Raw genomic sequence first — 19,844 nt, 5'->3', positions numbered from 1 at the left:
ATCCTGGTGAAAGCTCAAGTGAAATGAGGATGGAAAATGCCCATTAATAACCTTAATAAAAGAGATGGGAGCAACAAAGTTTTATGAGTTCAAGAGAGAGCATTACTTTAGTGTAGTTGTATTGCATTTTAAATAGGAGTGACTTGAGTCTGTTTAAAGCTCATGAGAAGGATGTAGTTGAGAAGAAGAGTATGAATATATATGACAGAAAACATATGATTGATAAGGCAAGACAAGAAAGAAAGAGATTACAGAGCATAGCTTGAGATAGGAGGCCCCAGCTTTGTTATAAGAAGAAAGAGGAGGATAGGAGCAGATGTAGTTATGTTGGGAACTTGAAGGAATTTCCATGGATGACTACTATAAGCCAAGTTGCCCTTTGCGGAGTTCTCTTTTCTTAGATTATAGGCATTTAAGGGCTGAATAGAATCTGAGATGATCAAGTAGTTCTCAATTGTTCTGAAAATATGGAGAGGACAGCAATTTTTGATTGTCAAAATGACCAGCATTTCCTATTGGCAATTAATGAGCAGGGATCAGGGATATCAAAGAATAAAGAAGTGTTATGCCCCAAAAGCCAATAGTGACCCCATTAAGAAGCCTCTCATCTTGAAGATAAAACTAAGAAACAAGATAGTTCCTAATGTCAATACAAGTAAGTTTTAAATAGCAATATATCATAACACCAATTCAGGAATGAGAGATCACTTAGTATAATAATCTATAACACAACATTGTAAATCAAGTATAGTTCAATTAAAGAGAAAAAAAAAGAATGAGTGATTACACTCAAAATTCCAAAAATGTTCCTAAAGGAGAGGTCAAAATGATTAAAATAAAACATCTTAATATATGCATAGCTCTTATTGTTTTTAGTGCTCTCTGGGGTGGGAGAGGTTAGCAATTTAAACTGTCATTTCAGATTTTTGTGCTGAACTATATCTCTACTATTTTTTTTCTGTGATTACACCATTACCTGATCTTATATAAAAATAAACATATTGCCAGTACTGCTAGTAATAATTAAATAAAATGAAGTCAAATGTGTCCGAAGTCTTACATTTAACCTTTAAAAATAATTATACTGATTAGGTAAATAAGTTTAGAGAAGCCAAAAATTAGACTTTACTCTGTTTACCACTATATTTCAAGCACTCTAAATGCTATCTGGCATATAGTAGTTGCTCAATAAATGTTTGTTGACTACATCAACAATATTAATGTAAGTAATATGAATAATAAAGTGAAACAATAGATGTGAAAGCACTTTGCACAGTGTCATGCACTTGTGTGGTCTAATTAAAGCTGGCTTTTAGATCATAGTTGCGAAGGATTACACTTATCCTTTTAAGAATAAAGAAGAGGGGAAAAAAGTTGTGTGAATGGCTCTTATCTACCAAATGGTTGCTATTTCTACCAGATCTGGTCCACAGGCTCTGACTTTTCTCTTAGGCAATTCTCTCATTTCAAAGCAAGAGGAAGGATAGGTCTGATGAATTATACATATTAAACAATATGCTATTAGAGAAATTTGCCTTTGTATGTCCCTTTGAGAATCCCCATTTATATTTATTCTTAAATCCTTAATTAAAAATATTAAGTGACTGCATAGTCTAAATTCACTTAATACCTCATTTTACCTGTTGAAGCCTGACATATTAGTGCCTTAATGAGAAAATATAGTAAGTGGAATACCAGTTTTATACACTTTGAATGCATTCATACATAAAAATATCATTAAATGAACTAATAGCAAGAGTGAGTGATGTTTGTTCACCTTCTATAGACAAAAAGAAGAAAAAGCAAGACCAAGACTAAGACAGTAAAAGTAAGGGGGAAAGAAAATGGAGAGTTGGAAATTGTCTAAAATATTGTTTTGGTTTTCTTAAACCAAAGTATGGTTGAACAAAAAGTAAGAGAAGAAGCTGAGATTTGCCCTAGAGTTTACATGTGGGAACAAGGATTTTAAGAAAGAAAGTATCAACTGAAGTCAAAAACATGGGGTGGAATATGGAAAAAACTGGCTTTAAATACACAACAAAATCTACTGCTTTCAAATGAGCTTCCACACTTCTTAGTCATTTTTAAAACACTTTGAAAAATGCATCCCCATAAAGTTTCTATCTTCATGTTATTTCAGAAATGTAGGAAGAAGTAGGTAATAACGTCCATTAATGTTAAGGTTGAAACTTAAAAGAAACTCAGGGGTGTCCTAGCTCTTCATCAGCTCTTCAGCACTTTCAAATGACCAAAATGTTCCAATTTGGAACTATGCAATTTTTTTTGTAAATGTATCTGAATTGCCCAAAGTCAGGGGATCATCCTATTCACATGGTTTTCATAAGTAATTTTCTATAATTCGCGCTTTTTTAGATGACATTTGCGTTGTGTGATTCCACTAAATTCATTCTGACATTTGAAAAATTATCATACAGTGCTTTCATGGGATAGAACTACATCTTTTAACAGTGTTTATCACAGGCAAAAAGCTTCTCAGTGTGAGCAGGTCTGCTTAATGACCTGTCTTTTAAAAGGTTGACTCCATATTTGCATTTTTTAAACCCATCCACACTACTCTCCATCTTCACTTACCTTAATACATTCTATTCAGTCTACCAGGGACAGATCAAAATTAATATTTCTAAAATAAAGATGTCAAACCAACCTGACTCAGTGACATTTCCTCATAGAGAGTATTTTATGTATTTTGTACAATTATACTCTGGTTATTTGAAGATGTAAAATACAGGTGAGGGACAAAATTTTATTCCAGATGGTCTGTATGGAATCTCTGTAATAACTAGCATATCTAGTTAAATGAAGTATTGAATAAATCAAGGCCATGGTTTTAAAGAAATGGACTTGATTTCAGAGCTCTACTACATATGTTCATAATTTATATCCATACTCCAAATTAACTTTTATTTACTATTTATTCACTTATTTCTTTATTTCACAGATATTCATTGCACATTTCATTGGAGCCCATACTAGAAGACTCTGAGTATATAGTGACAAATGAACCTTATGTATTTCCTGCATTTATGGAACTTAGCCAAGTAAAGGAGATAGACATCACACAAGTGCAGATGAAAATAACTAAAAGATTGATTGATACATAGATAGATAATAGATACAGTGATATAGCCTATGAAGGTGTTAAAACAAAACAATAGGCCCAAAATGGAGATGCTTATCCTAAGCCCCACACCACCAAACCAACACTTAAACTTATTATGGTTTCAGGTCTCCCAGAAATGGAATCAAACCAGTCAGGAATCGCCTGATCAGCACTAGTTAGGTAATCTGCCAGATAGACCCCTGCAACCAACTAAAGGAAAGTAACCTAGCAATAACCAATCTGTTTTTTCGCCTAGTATAACTTCCTTGCTCCTGCTTCCTTCTGCCTATGAGTCTTTCATTTTGTACAGCTCCTTGGAACTCTCATCTGTTACATTGAATGCTGCCTGATTCATGAATTATAAAGTTAATAAGATGTTTTAAATTTACTCAGTTGAATTTTGGTTTTTCAACAAAGGAAAAAAGATCCAAGGTGAAATGATCAGAACAACAAGGGGAATCCACCTACACAGAGTGGTCTGGGAAGCTTCTCTGAGGAGATTGTATATAGCCGAGGACTGAAGGATAAAAGGAAGACAGACATGCAAGGAACTTAGGAGATAGTGTTTTAAGGAGACAAAATGACATGTTGGAAAGCCTCAAGCTGACAAAAAGTTTGTCAAATTTGGAGCAGTTAAAAGGTTGTTAAGCATAGTGGACAAGAAGGAGAATTACCCAAAAACATGAGGCTTAAATGGTAGACATGAGCTATATTTGTCACAGCTTATAGCCATGCTAAATATTTTGGATTTTATTAAAAGTTTGAAAAGAATCAATAGAAGAATTTTGGAGGGTAAGAAATACAGTTTGTGTTTTAAAAATATTGCTTTTGTTTCTCTGGGGATAACAGATTGAAAGAGGAAAGGAAAATGGAAGATTTTAAGGCAGTTCAGGAAACAGTTTGGACTAAGATGATGTCAGTGGGAATGGAGAATAGCATAGAGATTCCACAAGGAGACACATACAAGAATATTCATGGCAACACCATTTGTAAAACCGAAAAAGAAAAGAGAAACAAAAAAAGTATCAATTGAAACGACAATGAATAAATAAATTGGTCTACAATCATAAAATACAATATTGTAGAGCACTGAAAATGAATAAGCTACAACTACTCACAACTATGTGAATAAATATTGGTAATAAAATGTTAACAAATCAAAAAAATTCCAGAAAGCTACATGCAAAACATACATATACACACATCCCTCACATACACACTTTTATAAAGTTAAAAAACAATTTAAACTGATTAATATATTATTTATGTGTATGTGCCTATATGTGTAATACATGATTTCAAAAACTACTTTTTAAAAAACAAGAGAATGGTAAATGGTAAATTCAGAATATCAGTTACTTGTGTGAGAGAGAGGCAAGAAAACAGTACAGAAGTGCATTGAATAGGTAATTGTTAACTTTCTGTTTCTTAGGTTTTGTTGCGTTCACAGCTGTTAAAAGTATTAAATGAATGAATAACTGTCACATATGGGCCAATGTTTCTAGTGTGTCATGAATCAAAATATATTATTAATATAATTCTGCATATCTGGAAAAAATTTAATCAAATACTTATATTGAAGAATATATTTTGGAGTTTGAAACCATAGGGTTTGATGTAGGGGATAAGTTAGAGGGAATAATCAATGATGCATTCCACATTTCTGGCTTTAGTAAACGGGTAGATGTCAGTGCCATTAGCTAAGATAGGATTAAAATAGATGAGGATCAGATTTGACCTCTGTAGACATATTGCCTGTGTGGACAAAAAAAAATGTTGCCTGCCATTTCAGAAAATAATGAATACTGCCTGCCATCTAGCCACCCCTAGTGATGTGCCCTGACAGGAAAGCAGGGTAGAGAAAAACAGGATACTGGCCCTAGATAGTTAAGATGCACATCAAAGGAATAATTTCAATGAGCCTAGACTCTTGCATCTTCTCAAACACAGAAAAGAACAATAAGCAGTAATTTTTTGATGTTCTACTACATGTTTTTTCAGTAAAAAGTCTTATATAACCTGGCTCTTCTCTTACCTCTCTGGAACAGTTTCTCAGAGCTGTCTGATAGACTGTTTCCCAATCTATAGACCTCCGTAAGTTCCCCAAACAAAACATAACTCGCAACTTTTAGGTTATGTCTTTTTTCAGTTAACAGCTCTGATGTTCTTGTGAGACATCCAAGTAGAAGTATGAAGTAACAATTTAATATAAACACTTAGACCTCAGAGTAGATAGCTGAACTAGATTTAGAAGTCATCAGAATTTATATTGCATTTGAAGCTATGAAAATGAAATATAAACACCTAATGAAAAATTGTAATACAACAGGATGTTAAGGACATAATACTGGAGAACTCCCACACTTAGAGACCAAATAAAAAAGAATCAGCCTGCAAAGAAGTCTATGAAATGCCCAGAAAGACAGAAACACTAGGAGGGTATGACGTCAAAAAAGCAAAAAAGAAAGCACTTCAAGAAAGAAGGAGTGCATTGTATAAAACTCTGCTGACAAGTTTCATAATATTAAGACAAAAGAATATGTCCTAACTTGACACTATAGAAGCTAGCAGAGACTTTTTGGCAAGAATAATTTCAGTGGAATAGTGAGAGCAGAATCCAAATTGTAGTTAAGTGGAACTGACAACCTGAGGCAGCATATGAAAATAAGTTTCTTAATAATAATAATAATAATAATAGTAACAATAATATCTTATAAACATAAAGCGCTTTTAAACTTATATTACTATTTGATCTTTATAACAAAATAGAGGGAAAGATAGGTCCTGTATCCCCTTTCTACAAAAAAATAAAAAGGACGTTGAGTAATCAATAAGATGTTCGAGATTAGAAAGCTCATCTAAATGTCCATCAACAGATGACTAGATAAAGTTGTGGTATATATTTATACCATGGGATACTACTCAGCCACAAAAGGAATAAAATAATGCCACTTGCAGTAACATGGAGGGACTTTAAGATTGTCACTCTAAGTGAAGTAAGCCAGAAAGAGAAAGAAAAATACACATGATATCACTTATATGTGGAGTCTAAAAAAAAAAGACAAACAAACTTATTTACAAGACAGAAACAGACTCTCAGACATAGAAAACAAACTTATGGTTACCAGGAGGGAAATGGAGTGGGAAGGGATAAATTGGGAGTTTGAGATTTGCAGATACGAACTACTATATATAAAATAGATAAACGACAAGTATAGCACAGGGAACTATATTCAATATTTTGTAGTAAATTATGCTGAAAAAGAATATGGAAACAAATATATGTATGTTCATGTATGACTGAAGCATTATGCTGTACACCAGAATTGACACAACATTGTAAACTGACTATATATATGATATAAAACTGACTATATATATATAAAAGAAAGCTCATCTGGAATGAAGTTGTGATTAGCACCAGTTCTTCTGATTTCAGCTCCGGTCCTCTTTCTCCCTCAAGAAGAATAAAGGGGTAAAAATGGTCGGATGATTACAAAGCATGTCCAGTACATTAAAGAAAAAAATTCAAAGACATGTTCTACTCATGGTGGACCAGACTCATTTGCCTGAATCACATCATGGCAATTTTATTAATCACCAATAAGTAAAATATAACATTGTACCTTTGTTTTCTTTTCCCTGTCGGGTCTTAATTCTTTAAAAAAATTAAAATTTCTGCAAATATTTTAACCACTAGATGGTGTTGGAATGACACGAGAAGTTCTTTATTGTGCAATCTACCTACAATTGCAACTAACAACACTCCCTCTAAACACCTAAATTCCACCCAAACTCCCTAATTAGAGTCTTAAGTGGATTACATCATTATTTGAAACAGCAGGAAAATGTAAATGTCAAATGATGAAGTCTCTAGGAGTAAGATGCATTTGAATACTTGGAGGAAATGCACAATTGAAGGAGTATATGAATGCTATTGATAAATTATCAGAGATATTAAGTAAGAATTTTAAAATGATGGAAATTGAAAATTGTGGTAGCTCACAATGAAAAAAATGTGACAATGAATATATGTATGTTCATGTATAACTGAAAAATTGTGTTCTACACTGGAATTTGACACAACATTGTAAAATGAGTATAACTCTATATAAAATGTTAAAAAAAAAGAAAATTAATTCTTTAAAATGACTTTGCATTTTGAAGTTACATTGTTTTACCTGACACATATTAAAGTGAAGATCAGTTAATGCTTAGATAAAAACACAATTTGATTTGGGGTTGGTTTAATACACATGATTAAGTTTTAAATGAGGATAAAATAAATGTTGAATCTTACAAACAAAATAAAACAAAACAAAACAAAATTCAAAACCTAAGAACATAATCTCACCTGTTATAGAGAAATAATTATTTTGTTTAAAGAGAAGCCTGCCAAACTCACTCACATCTTCTGATTTGTCCTACCCTACCACACACAGAGACACACAAATATCCACCATCATTCTCCTAGTTTAAAAAATTCAGCCAAAATTTGAAATACCATCTCATTAAATTACTAAATAGGTTTTTAGATTTTTTTCCAATATTCTTTTGGCCAGTTTTATAAAACTGAAATGCAGTGAATTAGCAATTAGAGACAAATGGTGATATACACAGGACAAGGAGATAATTCAAGAGGAAAGTTCCCTTCGAGTGAAATTCCTAAAGCATTTTATTTATTTCCTCAACTACCCTCAACCCCAACCTTACCTTTTTAAGTAGCGAAAGTGCAGTATTTGTTGTATAGCTATTGGTGTCAACCAATTGAATAAATGGCACATTCTTCCCTTCCCCTATTGATTTGAAAATACATCTCATCTCAGCTTTTGCATGTCCTGTTTGAGTTATGGTAGAAGCTATTTCATATGCTATAATTGTCTCCTCCAAATATAAACTGCCTCAGTTAAAGATCCTGAAAGAGAATGTTGGTCCATTCTTAGCCATCTAAGTGGAAGATTTCAAATTGCCCTACTTTATTTTGTTTACCTGAACAATAACAGTGAAGAGGATAACAACTGTGGTTGCTGCAATGAAGAGCTTCTTTCTGGAAAACTCGGGGAGTAGAAAAACAAGGGAGAAACAGATTGCTCCCCTCAGTCCTCCATAGGCTATAATAAATTGGTCCTTTCTGGTGACTGTATTCACATGACATTTGTTCACGAAGAAAGTCAGCACAAGAACTCCTAAATTTTCCAGTAAGAAGAATAGTTGAGTAATTAATCAACAGAAGGAAAAGTGTTACAAATGTGTTCTAATAAATTAGTGTTATACTCGACTGGAATTCTAAGGATTTATGATGAATAATTTAAAAGTCTAAATTAACTAAGCTATTAAAAGGTTTGTTTCCTCAGAGAGTTTTCTTTAAATAGTTACATTTTATTTTGGTTGTGTTTTGTTTTTCCCTTATGACTGTTCTCAGTTTTCTTAGAAAGAAGGCAGTGCAACTCCCTTCCTTAGGCCTATGTGGATTAAATCAGGGCATTCTGCAAAAGTAGACTCTGCAAACAGAATATAACATTTTTCTTCAGTCTAATAAATATTACTGAGCTGATCAAAGCTAGTGAACTAAAAGTTAAGTAATGTGATCTGTATTGGTTTTAATCTTTAATGAGCCAGGCTTCCAGATTCTTCAAGGTTTTGAAGAAAACTATTTTTATTCCTGCCACCCAGAATCTAGAGTTCCGAGACTCAAGTCTCAGACAGAGCTTTTTATTACTCATGTTTGTCTGTAGTCTCAAAAACCAGCCTTAACCAGGAGAGAAGTAAGTGCTTAGTAATGTACCAGTACTAGTTGAAGGAAACCAGTTAAATCTCTGCCCCATAGATCTCACTTCTAGTGATTATCTTTTGAACATCTTAATGTGAATGAGTTTATAAGATTATTTACTTCAAGACCAGGAATAGAATGCAAGTTTCCTTGATAGGCTAGCTGAAAGTGGAGGTTCTTACATAAACTTTGAGTTGAAATAAGTTGACCAACAGACAATTTAGCTAAAATTGATTTGTTTGGAAAAAATCCCAGATGCTCTTCATTGGAGTATATGGTTTGGAGGTCCATGGGAGTAGTCTTGCAGCCTCTAAATATGATAAGAATTGTGGTTCATTTTTCTGTTTTTAGAAATACTTCAATTTAATTTAAAAATTTTACACAGTGCCAGAAAATGAAAACTTAGTCAAACTCTTAGAGCTGACATAATTAACTTTAAATAAAAGCTATATCTACTGAAATGTTTAGAACTTTGAATTTTCCTTTTGAAAACTCTTTGTTTCCTTAGCTCTTTTAATTTTCTTTTTTATTACTACAAAAGCAAAGGAAGCTCTTAGAAAAACACAGATATGCAAAGGAAGCATATGACACCCATAATCCCACCCATCCAGAGAAAATTATTGCTAACAATTTGGAATAAAACCTTCCAAAGCCACATATGACTGTTTAAATTATTATTTTTCTAATAGTAACTGTTTCCCTACTGTTGAACATTTAAGTTGTTCCAATACTGCCTAAACATATGTAATAACATTTCTAATCACCCTTCTGCTGTATTAAAATTACCAGAATTCAGAAGTAGTAACAGTATATTTATTTGAGGCCAAATTACCACTTTGACTAAATGGAAATTCATCCAGCACACTTTGAGTCAAACTGCATTTGGCCAACTTAGGTGTACTGTGTCAGTAATGTTGACATATTGCCAGAATGCTGACTTTTCCATTTTGTTTATTACTCATCTTATGTTGGTCCCCAAACCAAAGGAATGAGAATATTCTGATGCATCAACTACTAAAATCTTCTAATTTTTCAGAATCACAAATATATATATAGACCTTTTTCCTTTTCTCATACTAGATGTAGTGATTATCTACACATTATAGTTTATAAATAAAATGGTATTAAAAAGAGGATTTGTTTCATCTCATAAATTTTCACACAAACTATATATACAAATCTATAGAAATCTTAGCCTCTGTCTTTGATGTTTACTCTTGCTAGGTCTTAACATTTTGTAGGAAAAACTCCTCAATTATCTCTCATTTTTTTCTTTCCTGTCAGCTATTTTTTTATAGCACATGAGCACAAAGTAAACTTTTTTGTTCAGTTTTATTTAAAAAGATGCTTAGATGAAAAAAGAAAATTTTACAACCCTAGTGAGATTTTCCAGTGGGCTCAGAATAAACTAGAACTTGCCTTCTGTGAACTTGCATGATGATTTCACTGTTAATGGCCAACCTAAATACATTTTAATGGATAATAAAGCATACCCTGGCCAGCCTTTTTATTCATCCTTAAAACTCTAAGCAATTTCCCTAATATGCCCCTCAGTATTGCTAGAGTAACTTATAGTCTCCAAAGAAAAGTTTACAACGATTCTGTTCATTTGTGGAGGAGGAGGGAAACAGAGATATAAATGTCAAGAAAAGATGATAAACTATAAAGTGAATTCTTATGCAGACTATAAAATGTAAGATTAAAGAGACAGCTCAATTTAACTAGCAATGAAGCTGTGATGTTTTAAAGATGAAAAATATGCTCACATGTGTATTTCATTTCAGTACAAATGGAGTACTTTTTTAAAATGTTAAGAATTGAATTAGAAGGTTTAGCTGCAGCCAAATGTAAAATCACACAGTAGGTATAGTTTGAGGGTACCAGATGTCACTCAGCCTCTACTAGGTTTGGAGGAAAAGACATAGATAGTATGCATTTTCCTGCTGGAGTCAGCATTCCCCATGATACAGTCAGTACTTAAATAATACTGATGCAAACATTAGCAAGATGCATACATGTGTGTTAGGATAGGAAGTTGAAACAATAGTGCTGAGGGCAGTGGTAACTTTTACTCCTTCTTTGTAAACTAAGGTGAGGTAGGGAGATGTGAATACTCAGAAAGAAAAGAATGAGAGAAATCTTTCAGTGCTTACCCTAGCAACAGTAATATTATTGAGTATTAATTCTTAGTAGTAGTACTAGGAGCACCCACAAATTTGTTATAATATTCTATATTATAATAGCACAAGTATTCACAGTAGCAGCAGCAGCAGCAGCAGTAGTAGTAGTAGTAAAAGCTAACATTTAGTAAAAGTTTATGATGTGCCCAGCACTATACTAAGCTCTTTGACTGCTTTATGTCATGTAACTCTCACAATAGCTGCCCGAAGTTGATAGCAGTACCACTTCTATTTTACAGTTGAGGACTCTCAGGCTTAGCAGATTATATGACTCAAAGCCATAAGGCTAAGTCGTGAAACTAGAATTTGAATTCAGGTAGTCTGATTCCAGAGCCTGTTTCTTAGCCTTGCTATTATGGACCCCCTACATAAGTGAAGATATAAAACAGTCCACTTATGATAAGTAAAGCAAATATAGCATATTGGAATTTTAAATATCTTGCTTCTAATGCAATCCCAAATTAAGCTGACATATTTTACACACAAAACAATATCCACCATACCTAATGCTCTCCAGAAAAGACAGAAAATGACAGTGAAACAAATGTAAGGCCAATTCCATTCATGGTTATTTCCAATGGTAGAAACACCAAGGAAGATGAAGATAAGAGTGTCACTAACACTGCTCCACATCTTCATGAAGTACTTGATAGTGGTGTGGGACTTCTGAGAAATGTTAGCTTCCACGTAGCGTTTCATGCTCATAGCACAGGCAATAATTCTAAAGAAGAGGAAAAAATGTGTAAGAGTAATACTTGCATTTAACTTTAAGGGAAAGTGATCACACAAATGGTGTTGAAGTCTAAATTAGCATTTCTGTTACTCAAGATGTCTGTCTTTATTCCAGAACATGAAAAACATTTCATTTCCACAGAATTTATACAGTAACATTTCTAAGACTATAAAACGCTTAGTTTTCAAGATAAATGACAGTTTTTATGCTCTTTTGTGTGCTGAGAACCACCCGCCTGTTTTATGTTTAACATCATCTAATCAGTCCTCCTTAAATAGGGCTGCACTGACAGATTCTAATCATTGGTTGGCAGCAAATCACTCAGAGGCAGGGGCTAATAATGAGAAATATTACATACTTGTAGCCTCTAAAGTACTATAATCAATAATCAATACTAATCAATTCTAATCAATAAAGCATTTTTTGATGCTTAGGGAAGGTTTTACTGTTTTATTCTATTCACTATGCTTTCAAAATTATGTTTTATATTCCTACTTAATAATCTTTTTCAAGTCTTCCTGAAGAGTATTTCATTGCACCTTCAATCCATCAAAATGGTTTATGGTCTGCAAGACTTTCTTACTACTCTTACTCATTTAAGGGTCAGATATTTAGATATTTTCTTAATAACTGGAAGCAGGGGAGCAGCAGAGTAGGAAGAACATTGTATATAGGATGATCAACAACCTGTTGGCATCCCATACTAAGTAATGTTTAAATTACTTTCTACTAAAGTGCACACAAGTGCACTCATTTCACAGAAAACAGATGTTCTTTCACCTCCTATATAACCTTTTTAAAATGCAAAACTCCCAGAAAATGGCTCACATTAAAAGCCAAAAGGGTATGAATGCCAAACTAGGAATCTGAGAGGCAGATCAAGCTTTGTAGATTGTAAATCCTCAGTTTTGCCCAGGACCAGCTCAGACTAAACAAATAGTTCTAAATCCCATAATGTGATACTCAAGGCATAAAAACCATCGGTTGCTAATACTTAGTTCAAACTAATCTACCCTGGAAATCTACCCTGAAAATAGCCAGAGGTTTATCATATGTAAAACTCAGAGAAGTAGGTAAAACAATGATTAGCAAGGAATTAGAGTCAAATTTCAGCTCTGGTTAAACCAGACTCACAAAGGGAGCTTTGAAAAGACCGATTCACCTTCAGCTCCTTTAATATCAATAATAACTGACTGACAGTTGTCCTTAAAGTTACTGCAGGCTCTTTGGGATTGCTTCAGTCTGATTAAACCCATGGAATTCAGTTAGAGGCACACTGATTTAAGAGTTATTTACTTAAAATACCATTTGACAAGCTTAATCTTTCTTCTTTCTTTGACCTACAGATAATTTTAAAATATACATATACATATTTACATAAAGATGTACCTAATATTTTAAGTGCTTCTTTTGTTTCAAGTATATCTTCTAAGTGTTTTATCTATTTTATCTCAGTTAATTCTCAGATTGACATTTATGAGATAGAAACTATCTCCATGTCACAGGTGAATGAGGCCTGGAGAAATTAAAGAACTTTCTCAAGGACACTTGCCTAGGAAGTAGCAGAGCTGGGATTGAATCTAATCAATCTGTTTCTAGAGTCCATGTTCTTGACCATCTTGATATATATTTCACATATACACAAGTTACTTCATTTGTATGAATGATAACTAATATTTTTAAGTGTGACATTTTTAATCAACTTATGTTTTGCTTTTCCATTTTTTGAAAGTTAGTTACCTTATCTTACTGACTTGCTTTTTATATTTTCTGTCATTAATTGAGCATTGAAATGTTCTGACATTCAGTATCAGCCCAATATAGCCTCCTTCCTTTTTCAAAGAAACACTGTTAACTGTTCTATTCTGTAAAAAAGAGGAGAATGTAAGAAGCTTCTCTGACTTTTCATTCTTTTTTTCCTCACAACAGTTTACAAGAAGACTTTTTCAGTTGATTATTTCAATTTTTGAAGGTATAATTTCAAAGTATTTGCTACACTTAAAATCAAGCATTGTTACCAACATTTATTGTTTTCTCTGTCAAGTTGTATTTTTCCCTCTAGTCAGTTTAGCTCTAAAGAGCTTCCTCTCCTGCCATTGTTATGTAGTGTTGCTTCTTTGTTTCCTAAGTCATTTGAGATTTTTTTCCAGAAACTGGAAGAGTTCCATGATGATGTTCAGTGTTCCAAGACAAAATTTTAAAATGTTTTTAATTGCTCTATTTTCATTTTAGTCTCAGCTACTTTAAGGAGATAGGCTTGGTCAAGTGGTAAATAACCAGACTTTCAAAAATGTGATAGACAAACATATGCTCTCAATCTTTTACAGATTTTTTTGCTTTCAGTTACAGTTCTGTGTGTAAATTTTGAGGGTTAAAGCTGAGTTCCTGATATAAGCATAGATATCTCATGAATAATCAATTTTAGTTGGCTAGTGAAACTTTTTTTTTATATTTTAAACCACTTCCTGGATACTATTTAAAGTATCTAAAAATAATATGGGCATCAAAAGCCTTAAGTGAATTATCAATGCTAATTAATCTCAAGATTATTTATTATTATTTTCACTATGCTTAATAATTTCTTCTAATAAATAGCATTTGGTTACTTGATAATTATCATACATTTCTTGTTTTCCCACCTGTTACATGCAGGTTTTATTCTCATTTCCTATTCTGTAAAAAGAAAATTAAAGCAGTTCAATAACCACAAATTTCCATTCTCTAGAGTCAATTTGTGATTATTTGAGAGAAATAGAATAATGAAATCCTCAAGGAGTAAGATTTACATAGAGCATCTGCTGAAATTGTTGAAATACTACATGCTGTCTGGTGTCTTTCAGCACAGAACAGTTTTTTGTTTGCATGTTTGACTATCTTAGAAGTGATAACTAATTAAAATATTACCTAGAATATATCATTGCCATCATACATGCATTATAATCACATCTAAGGCAATTCCTAATTGCTGCTGTTTAATATTTACTGAGCAGTATGCGGCATTGTGTGATTTCCACCCCCTACCCCTCATACATGGTTCCTATTCTTAATCACATTAGGATCTTAGGTAACATAAGGTCACACTGACAGTACATACATTAAGCTAGAAATACAATTTGCATGCAAACTGATTATTTTCAAGGATTAATTGTATTTTTCTTTCTATTTTGTTTTATAAGTATAGACAGACATACAATCACACATCTCATAAAGAAAGACAAGTACCAGATAAAAGATGAATGAAGTAGCTGTGGTTTTAACGGTACTCCCCTCAACACTTAGGTCATTTTTAATTTTTTTGTAGAAATGACACCCCAAAAATATCAAGAGAGGTGGGAATGAAAGATCAATTATGCAAACCAGAAATATGACTTGGTCATTTCTTTTAGCCAGAGAAAGAAGAGCTAATGAAGGTACTAAGGTCAGGTAAAGGTAAAGGAAGAGTTCTTTAAGTAAAATATAAGTATAAAGCAAGAATAAAATATACTTTGATTTATTAACTATTAAATATAGCATATTCCTAATAAAATGCTTAGAACTGCTAATATTGAGTGCCTACTACATGCTAGTCACATTCCATTTAATCTTCATAACCTCACAAAAATACACAAAGTGTAATAAGTTGCAGAGCACATATTTTAACCCAACTCTGACCAATTCCAGAACTTATGATCTTTCTATTACCCAATGCCACTTCATGTTAAACAAAAATTATCTTGCATAGATACACTTGTTTTTCATATTTAAAATGTTCTAAAGAGCCTTCTCATATAAAAAAAATTGTTACTGCAAGCATCGTAAAACCGTACTTTATAAGGAAGTAAAGTCAGAGATCTAAAACACAAGGAAATCTAGGGTGGAATTCAGGCATACTTCTGTGACATTGTGGGCTCAGTTCCAGATCACTAACAAAGTGAATATTACAGTAAAGCGAGTCATATGAATTTTTTGGTTTCCAGTAGACATAAAAATTATGTTTATGCTATACTATAATCTATTAAGTGTGCAATAGCATTATGTCTGAAAAAATGTACATGCCTTAATTTTAAAAGTCTTTATTCCTAAAAAATACTAACCATCAACTGAGCCTTCAGTGAAACATAATCTTTTTGCTGGTGGAGGATTTGAAATATTGGCAAGAATTACCAAAATATGACACAGAGACACGAAGTGAGCAAATGCTATTGGATAAATGGCACTGATAGACTTGTTCAATTCAGGGTTGCCACAAACCTTCAATTTGTAAAAAATGCAGTACGTACAAAATACAATAAGTGAAGCACAATAAAGTAAGATATCCCTGTACTAGACTAAAAAATTTTAGGTATGTTTTACCTTGTACACTCTGCATACTTTATGATTTTCCCTTTACATAACAAACAGTGTATGGTGCAACAGTAAATTGCTATAAAATTAAGTTATAATCATTCACCTTTCTGGGTAGTGGCTAGGACTAGAATCTACAATTTCGAACACCTGTCAAAAAAGATCTATGTCAAATCTTTACCAGTAATAATCAGATACAGTTCCTGTAGCTTTCTATGTAAAACAAAGCCAGACTGTATAAGTTAAATTTGTCTTCTTAACTTATACAGTTTGGCACTCGCCATGTGCTAATTTGGCAATAATTCTCACCTACTTTATAAGGTTTCATGTCCCTCTCTGTTTTATTAATTTCCCCTTCACTATCATCTGTCACCTAACAGATATTTGGTTGGTCTTTTTTCCTTTTTACTTCTTTCTCTTTTCACTATACAATTCCAAAGTTTTATTTCAGCAAAACTTAAAAAAAAAAAGGTAGGAAGAGAGACAAATGTTATTTTTTTGAAGTACAGCCACTTATGAGTCAAATTCTAACAATAGATAATTTTTAAACATATAACAAGGGTTTTTAAGAAAGTGAGAACAGCTTTCTTTCTAGACCATTTATTAGACTATCAATTTCAACCATTTATTCACTTTTACCATTACTGTGTAAAGTGTTGAAGTATCAGCAAGCTCTAATAATTAAAAAGGGGCTGTATCTCTGCATACAAATTTTGTATGTATCACTAGTACTGTAACTTGAGCTACGAGGCATTTAATACTTATCAAATAACATTATTTTTACCAGTCCCCAAAGTATTTTACCAGTCTAACTTTTCTCCAGGAGGCACACAAAAGTAAAATAATACTAAGAATAAATAAATGAATTAATAAAACATATCTTCAATAAATATTCAGCATCTATTGTATTCTAGTTAATGAATTAAAACAGAAAAATACAAGAGACATTGTCACTGTCTTACAGGAGTTCACAGCCCTGGGGGTGGGAATGGATAAAACATGCTCCCATACATATAAGATAAAGGTAATTAAGTGCCTTATAGCCACTTTCTGGAAGATTTAATGACTAGCCAGTTACAAATTGTCTTCACCACTTAAAATATTTAATATGAATCAGGAATCATGCAATATCTAATGACAGTGAAGTTTAAAGAAGCTATTATGGAAGACAAAAGGAGGGAGCAGGCAGAAATTGCTACAGCTTGTATAGGTCTTCAGGGTTGATAAAGCCATGAAGCCAGCCTCCTCTTCTCCCTTTTCTATCTTCCCCACTACCCCAACTACCACTCTTGCTTTTCCTTTAGTTCTCAGACTGCCCATTCTCCTCAAGGCACTCTAGTCCAGCCCGGGGCATGACAGCGGATAAGTGCTCTTTGTTGTTACCATACATTTGAGCATTTCCTATCTTCCTTTGTTGCAACCTATTATTTCACCCGTATGTTTTTGCCTCATTAAGTAAATTATAAGGTCTCTAAAAGCAAGAACTTTGTTTTAAAATTCTTTAATCGCTCATAAAAATGAGAACAGCACTAAGCATATAGGAGCTCATAAATGCTTGTGTTTTTTAAAATTAAAATGTATTTCAGGGAGGATGAAAAAAGATCGACTAAAATCCATTCTAACCTGAGAGACCCTCACCCAATGTAACTGTCTATACTCTAGCCCCAATAGGCTCCTAATGCAGAAGTCAGAAATGAAGCTAAGTGAGAATATCATAGTATATCTTTGTGAAAAGTAACTGATTTAGCTATACCTAAAGGTTTCTCCATAAATTAACAACCAATCAAAACCAAGTATTCTGTTTCCATGGGCTTGTATAATAAAAAGTTAGGGGTAATGTCTTCGTGATAGCTTCATAATAATTTTAAAATTTATGAAAGACATAGAAATTAAATCTTCCTTTGCAAGAGAGAAATGAAAAAAATTGTACTTTATCACAAAACAAAATAATTCAAATGGGCTGTGCAAAGAATGTTTCTCTTTAGTCTCATTCCAGCATATAAAAAATCAAGTAGATGATGACTTTATTCAATATTCTGGCTACAATTCTTACAACAGTCTCTCTTTTGCCTTTTAACTGTAATTTCACACTGGTATTTGATATGATTTGATATTTAGGTAACAGTTACAAAATTACTAGCCTTCATGCACTATTTATTGTTTCACATCTTAGAGCTGTCACTCCAAGAGTACAAAAATGACAAGTAAGTCTTTTAATAGAATACTATGGCTTTTAGTCTTAAAAAGGTGATTACAAAATAGTTTTAAGCAAGAAAGAGCAGCTGAATGTGAATATACTTTACAGTACTGAACTGTACATTTTAAAATGATCAAGTTAGTAAATTTTACATTATGTATTTTTCCACAGTAATTTTTTAAATTGGATGAGCTTTGTGCAGAATTGTTTTTGTCAGTGACTCTTTAAAAGTAGAAGAGATTCTGACCTGTTGAGATGACTTATGCTCCTGTGTGAAAAATTCAACTATGTAATCATCCACACATCTTTTCATCTTTATGGGCATCAGTTTCCTCACCTGAAAAATGAGGGGAGTGGATTAAATTATCTCTAAGTTTCCTTCTAACTGTAGGCTTGTTCTAATTTTGTACTTCTGTTTTTTTAATTTTGAAGAAGAGTAAATGGGGACTGCATTTCACTCTGAAAAGTGAAAAAGACAAGCACCAGTTGTCTGTAGATAACTAAAATCATATAATGCTCTGAATGTATGTTCACTATTCTAACACATTAAAGCAATAAATGCAGCAATTAATGTTTTACATGTAAATCATTTTCCAAGTTTGAGAAGAGTGAGGGAATGAGAATTTTTGTGCTTCTACACTAGTGAAGTTTCAATCTATAAGTGGATTTAGTCTTTGGGTCACTATAAAATACATTTTGTTTTGTACTTATTCAAACCTAATTTAACCAGATTGATATTACATCTTAACTTGAGAGGGGGAAAAGAGCTTATCACAAAAGTTTAAGTCAAAAAAAAAAGTTTAAGCCTAATGCTTCCTCCCTCCAAAAAATGTCAGTGGTTGCATTGGGTTGTAATGCTTAGATAATTCATAAGCAATTCAATCAACTAATTTTTTATATGCACTGGTGAAGTATAAGATTTGCCTAATAAAATAAGTTATAATAATTCCAGTGTTTTTCAGTGTATGGAGAAAAGAAAGCTGCCATGGCTTAGAGAGAAATGACCTCTATAATGCAGAGAGAAGCCACTTTACACTGGCGAAAGACCACCATTATGTGATACTCTAACTGAATATAGACCTGGCATCATTGCCCTAAAAGCAACAGGACCAAGCTGCTCCAGGATTAAAGCTAAGCCTTTCCCTTCTTTATAGGGGATTTCTCATGGTGCTTTTCAAATGCTATAACAATACATAGGAGGAAAAAAAACCTGGAAGGATATCCAACAAAATATTGCTTATGGTTATGTTTGTATGTTTTGTTATAAATTTTATTTTAAGTTTCTGTCAATTTTGTGAATATTTTACAATGAACATGCATAATTTCTAAGAAAAAATTGAAACTGTTTTCCAAAGTGACATATTGTAACTCATACACAGCTGGTAGCACTATAGGTTATCAGTTCCATGGGTATTTGGCATAAAGAGAAAATCTGTGAAGCAGAAATAAGCTAAGATCTCTTCTCATTACATTTAATAGAGCCTAATGTTCATATATTCTTAAGGATGAAGAGAAAATAG

At 32.8% G+C, this 19,844-nt stretch overlaps 1 protein-coding gene across 1 annotated transcript in view; it reads right to left on the bottom strand.

Annotated features, from left to right (window-relative positions):
• Positions 1-19,844, bottom strand: part of LOC102544123 (sodium/hydrogen exchanger 2-like) — a 62,315-nt gene that overhangs the window by 28,351 nt on the left and 14,120 nt on the right. Inside the window, exons 4-5 of the mRNA XM_031671591.2 lie at positions 11,575-11,792; positions 8,111-8,307 (exon numbers count right to left, since the gene is read on the bottom strand). Of these exons, the coding sequence (XP_031527451.2) occupies positions 8,111-8,307; positions 11,575-11,792 (415 nt within the window). The remainder of the gene's footprint in view (positions 1-8,110; positions 8,308-11,574; positions 11,793-19,844) is intronic.

This window comes from Vicugna pacos, chromosome X, assembly GCF_048564905.1.
Source record: "Vicugna pacos chromosome X, VicPac4, whole genome shotgun sequence".
NCBI lineage: Eukaryota > Metazoa > Chordata > Mammalia > Artiodactyla > Camelidae > Vicugna > Vicugna pacos.
This window is presented reverse-complemented; position numbering and strand designations above follow the sequence as displayed.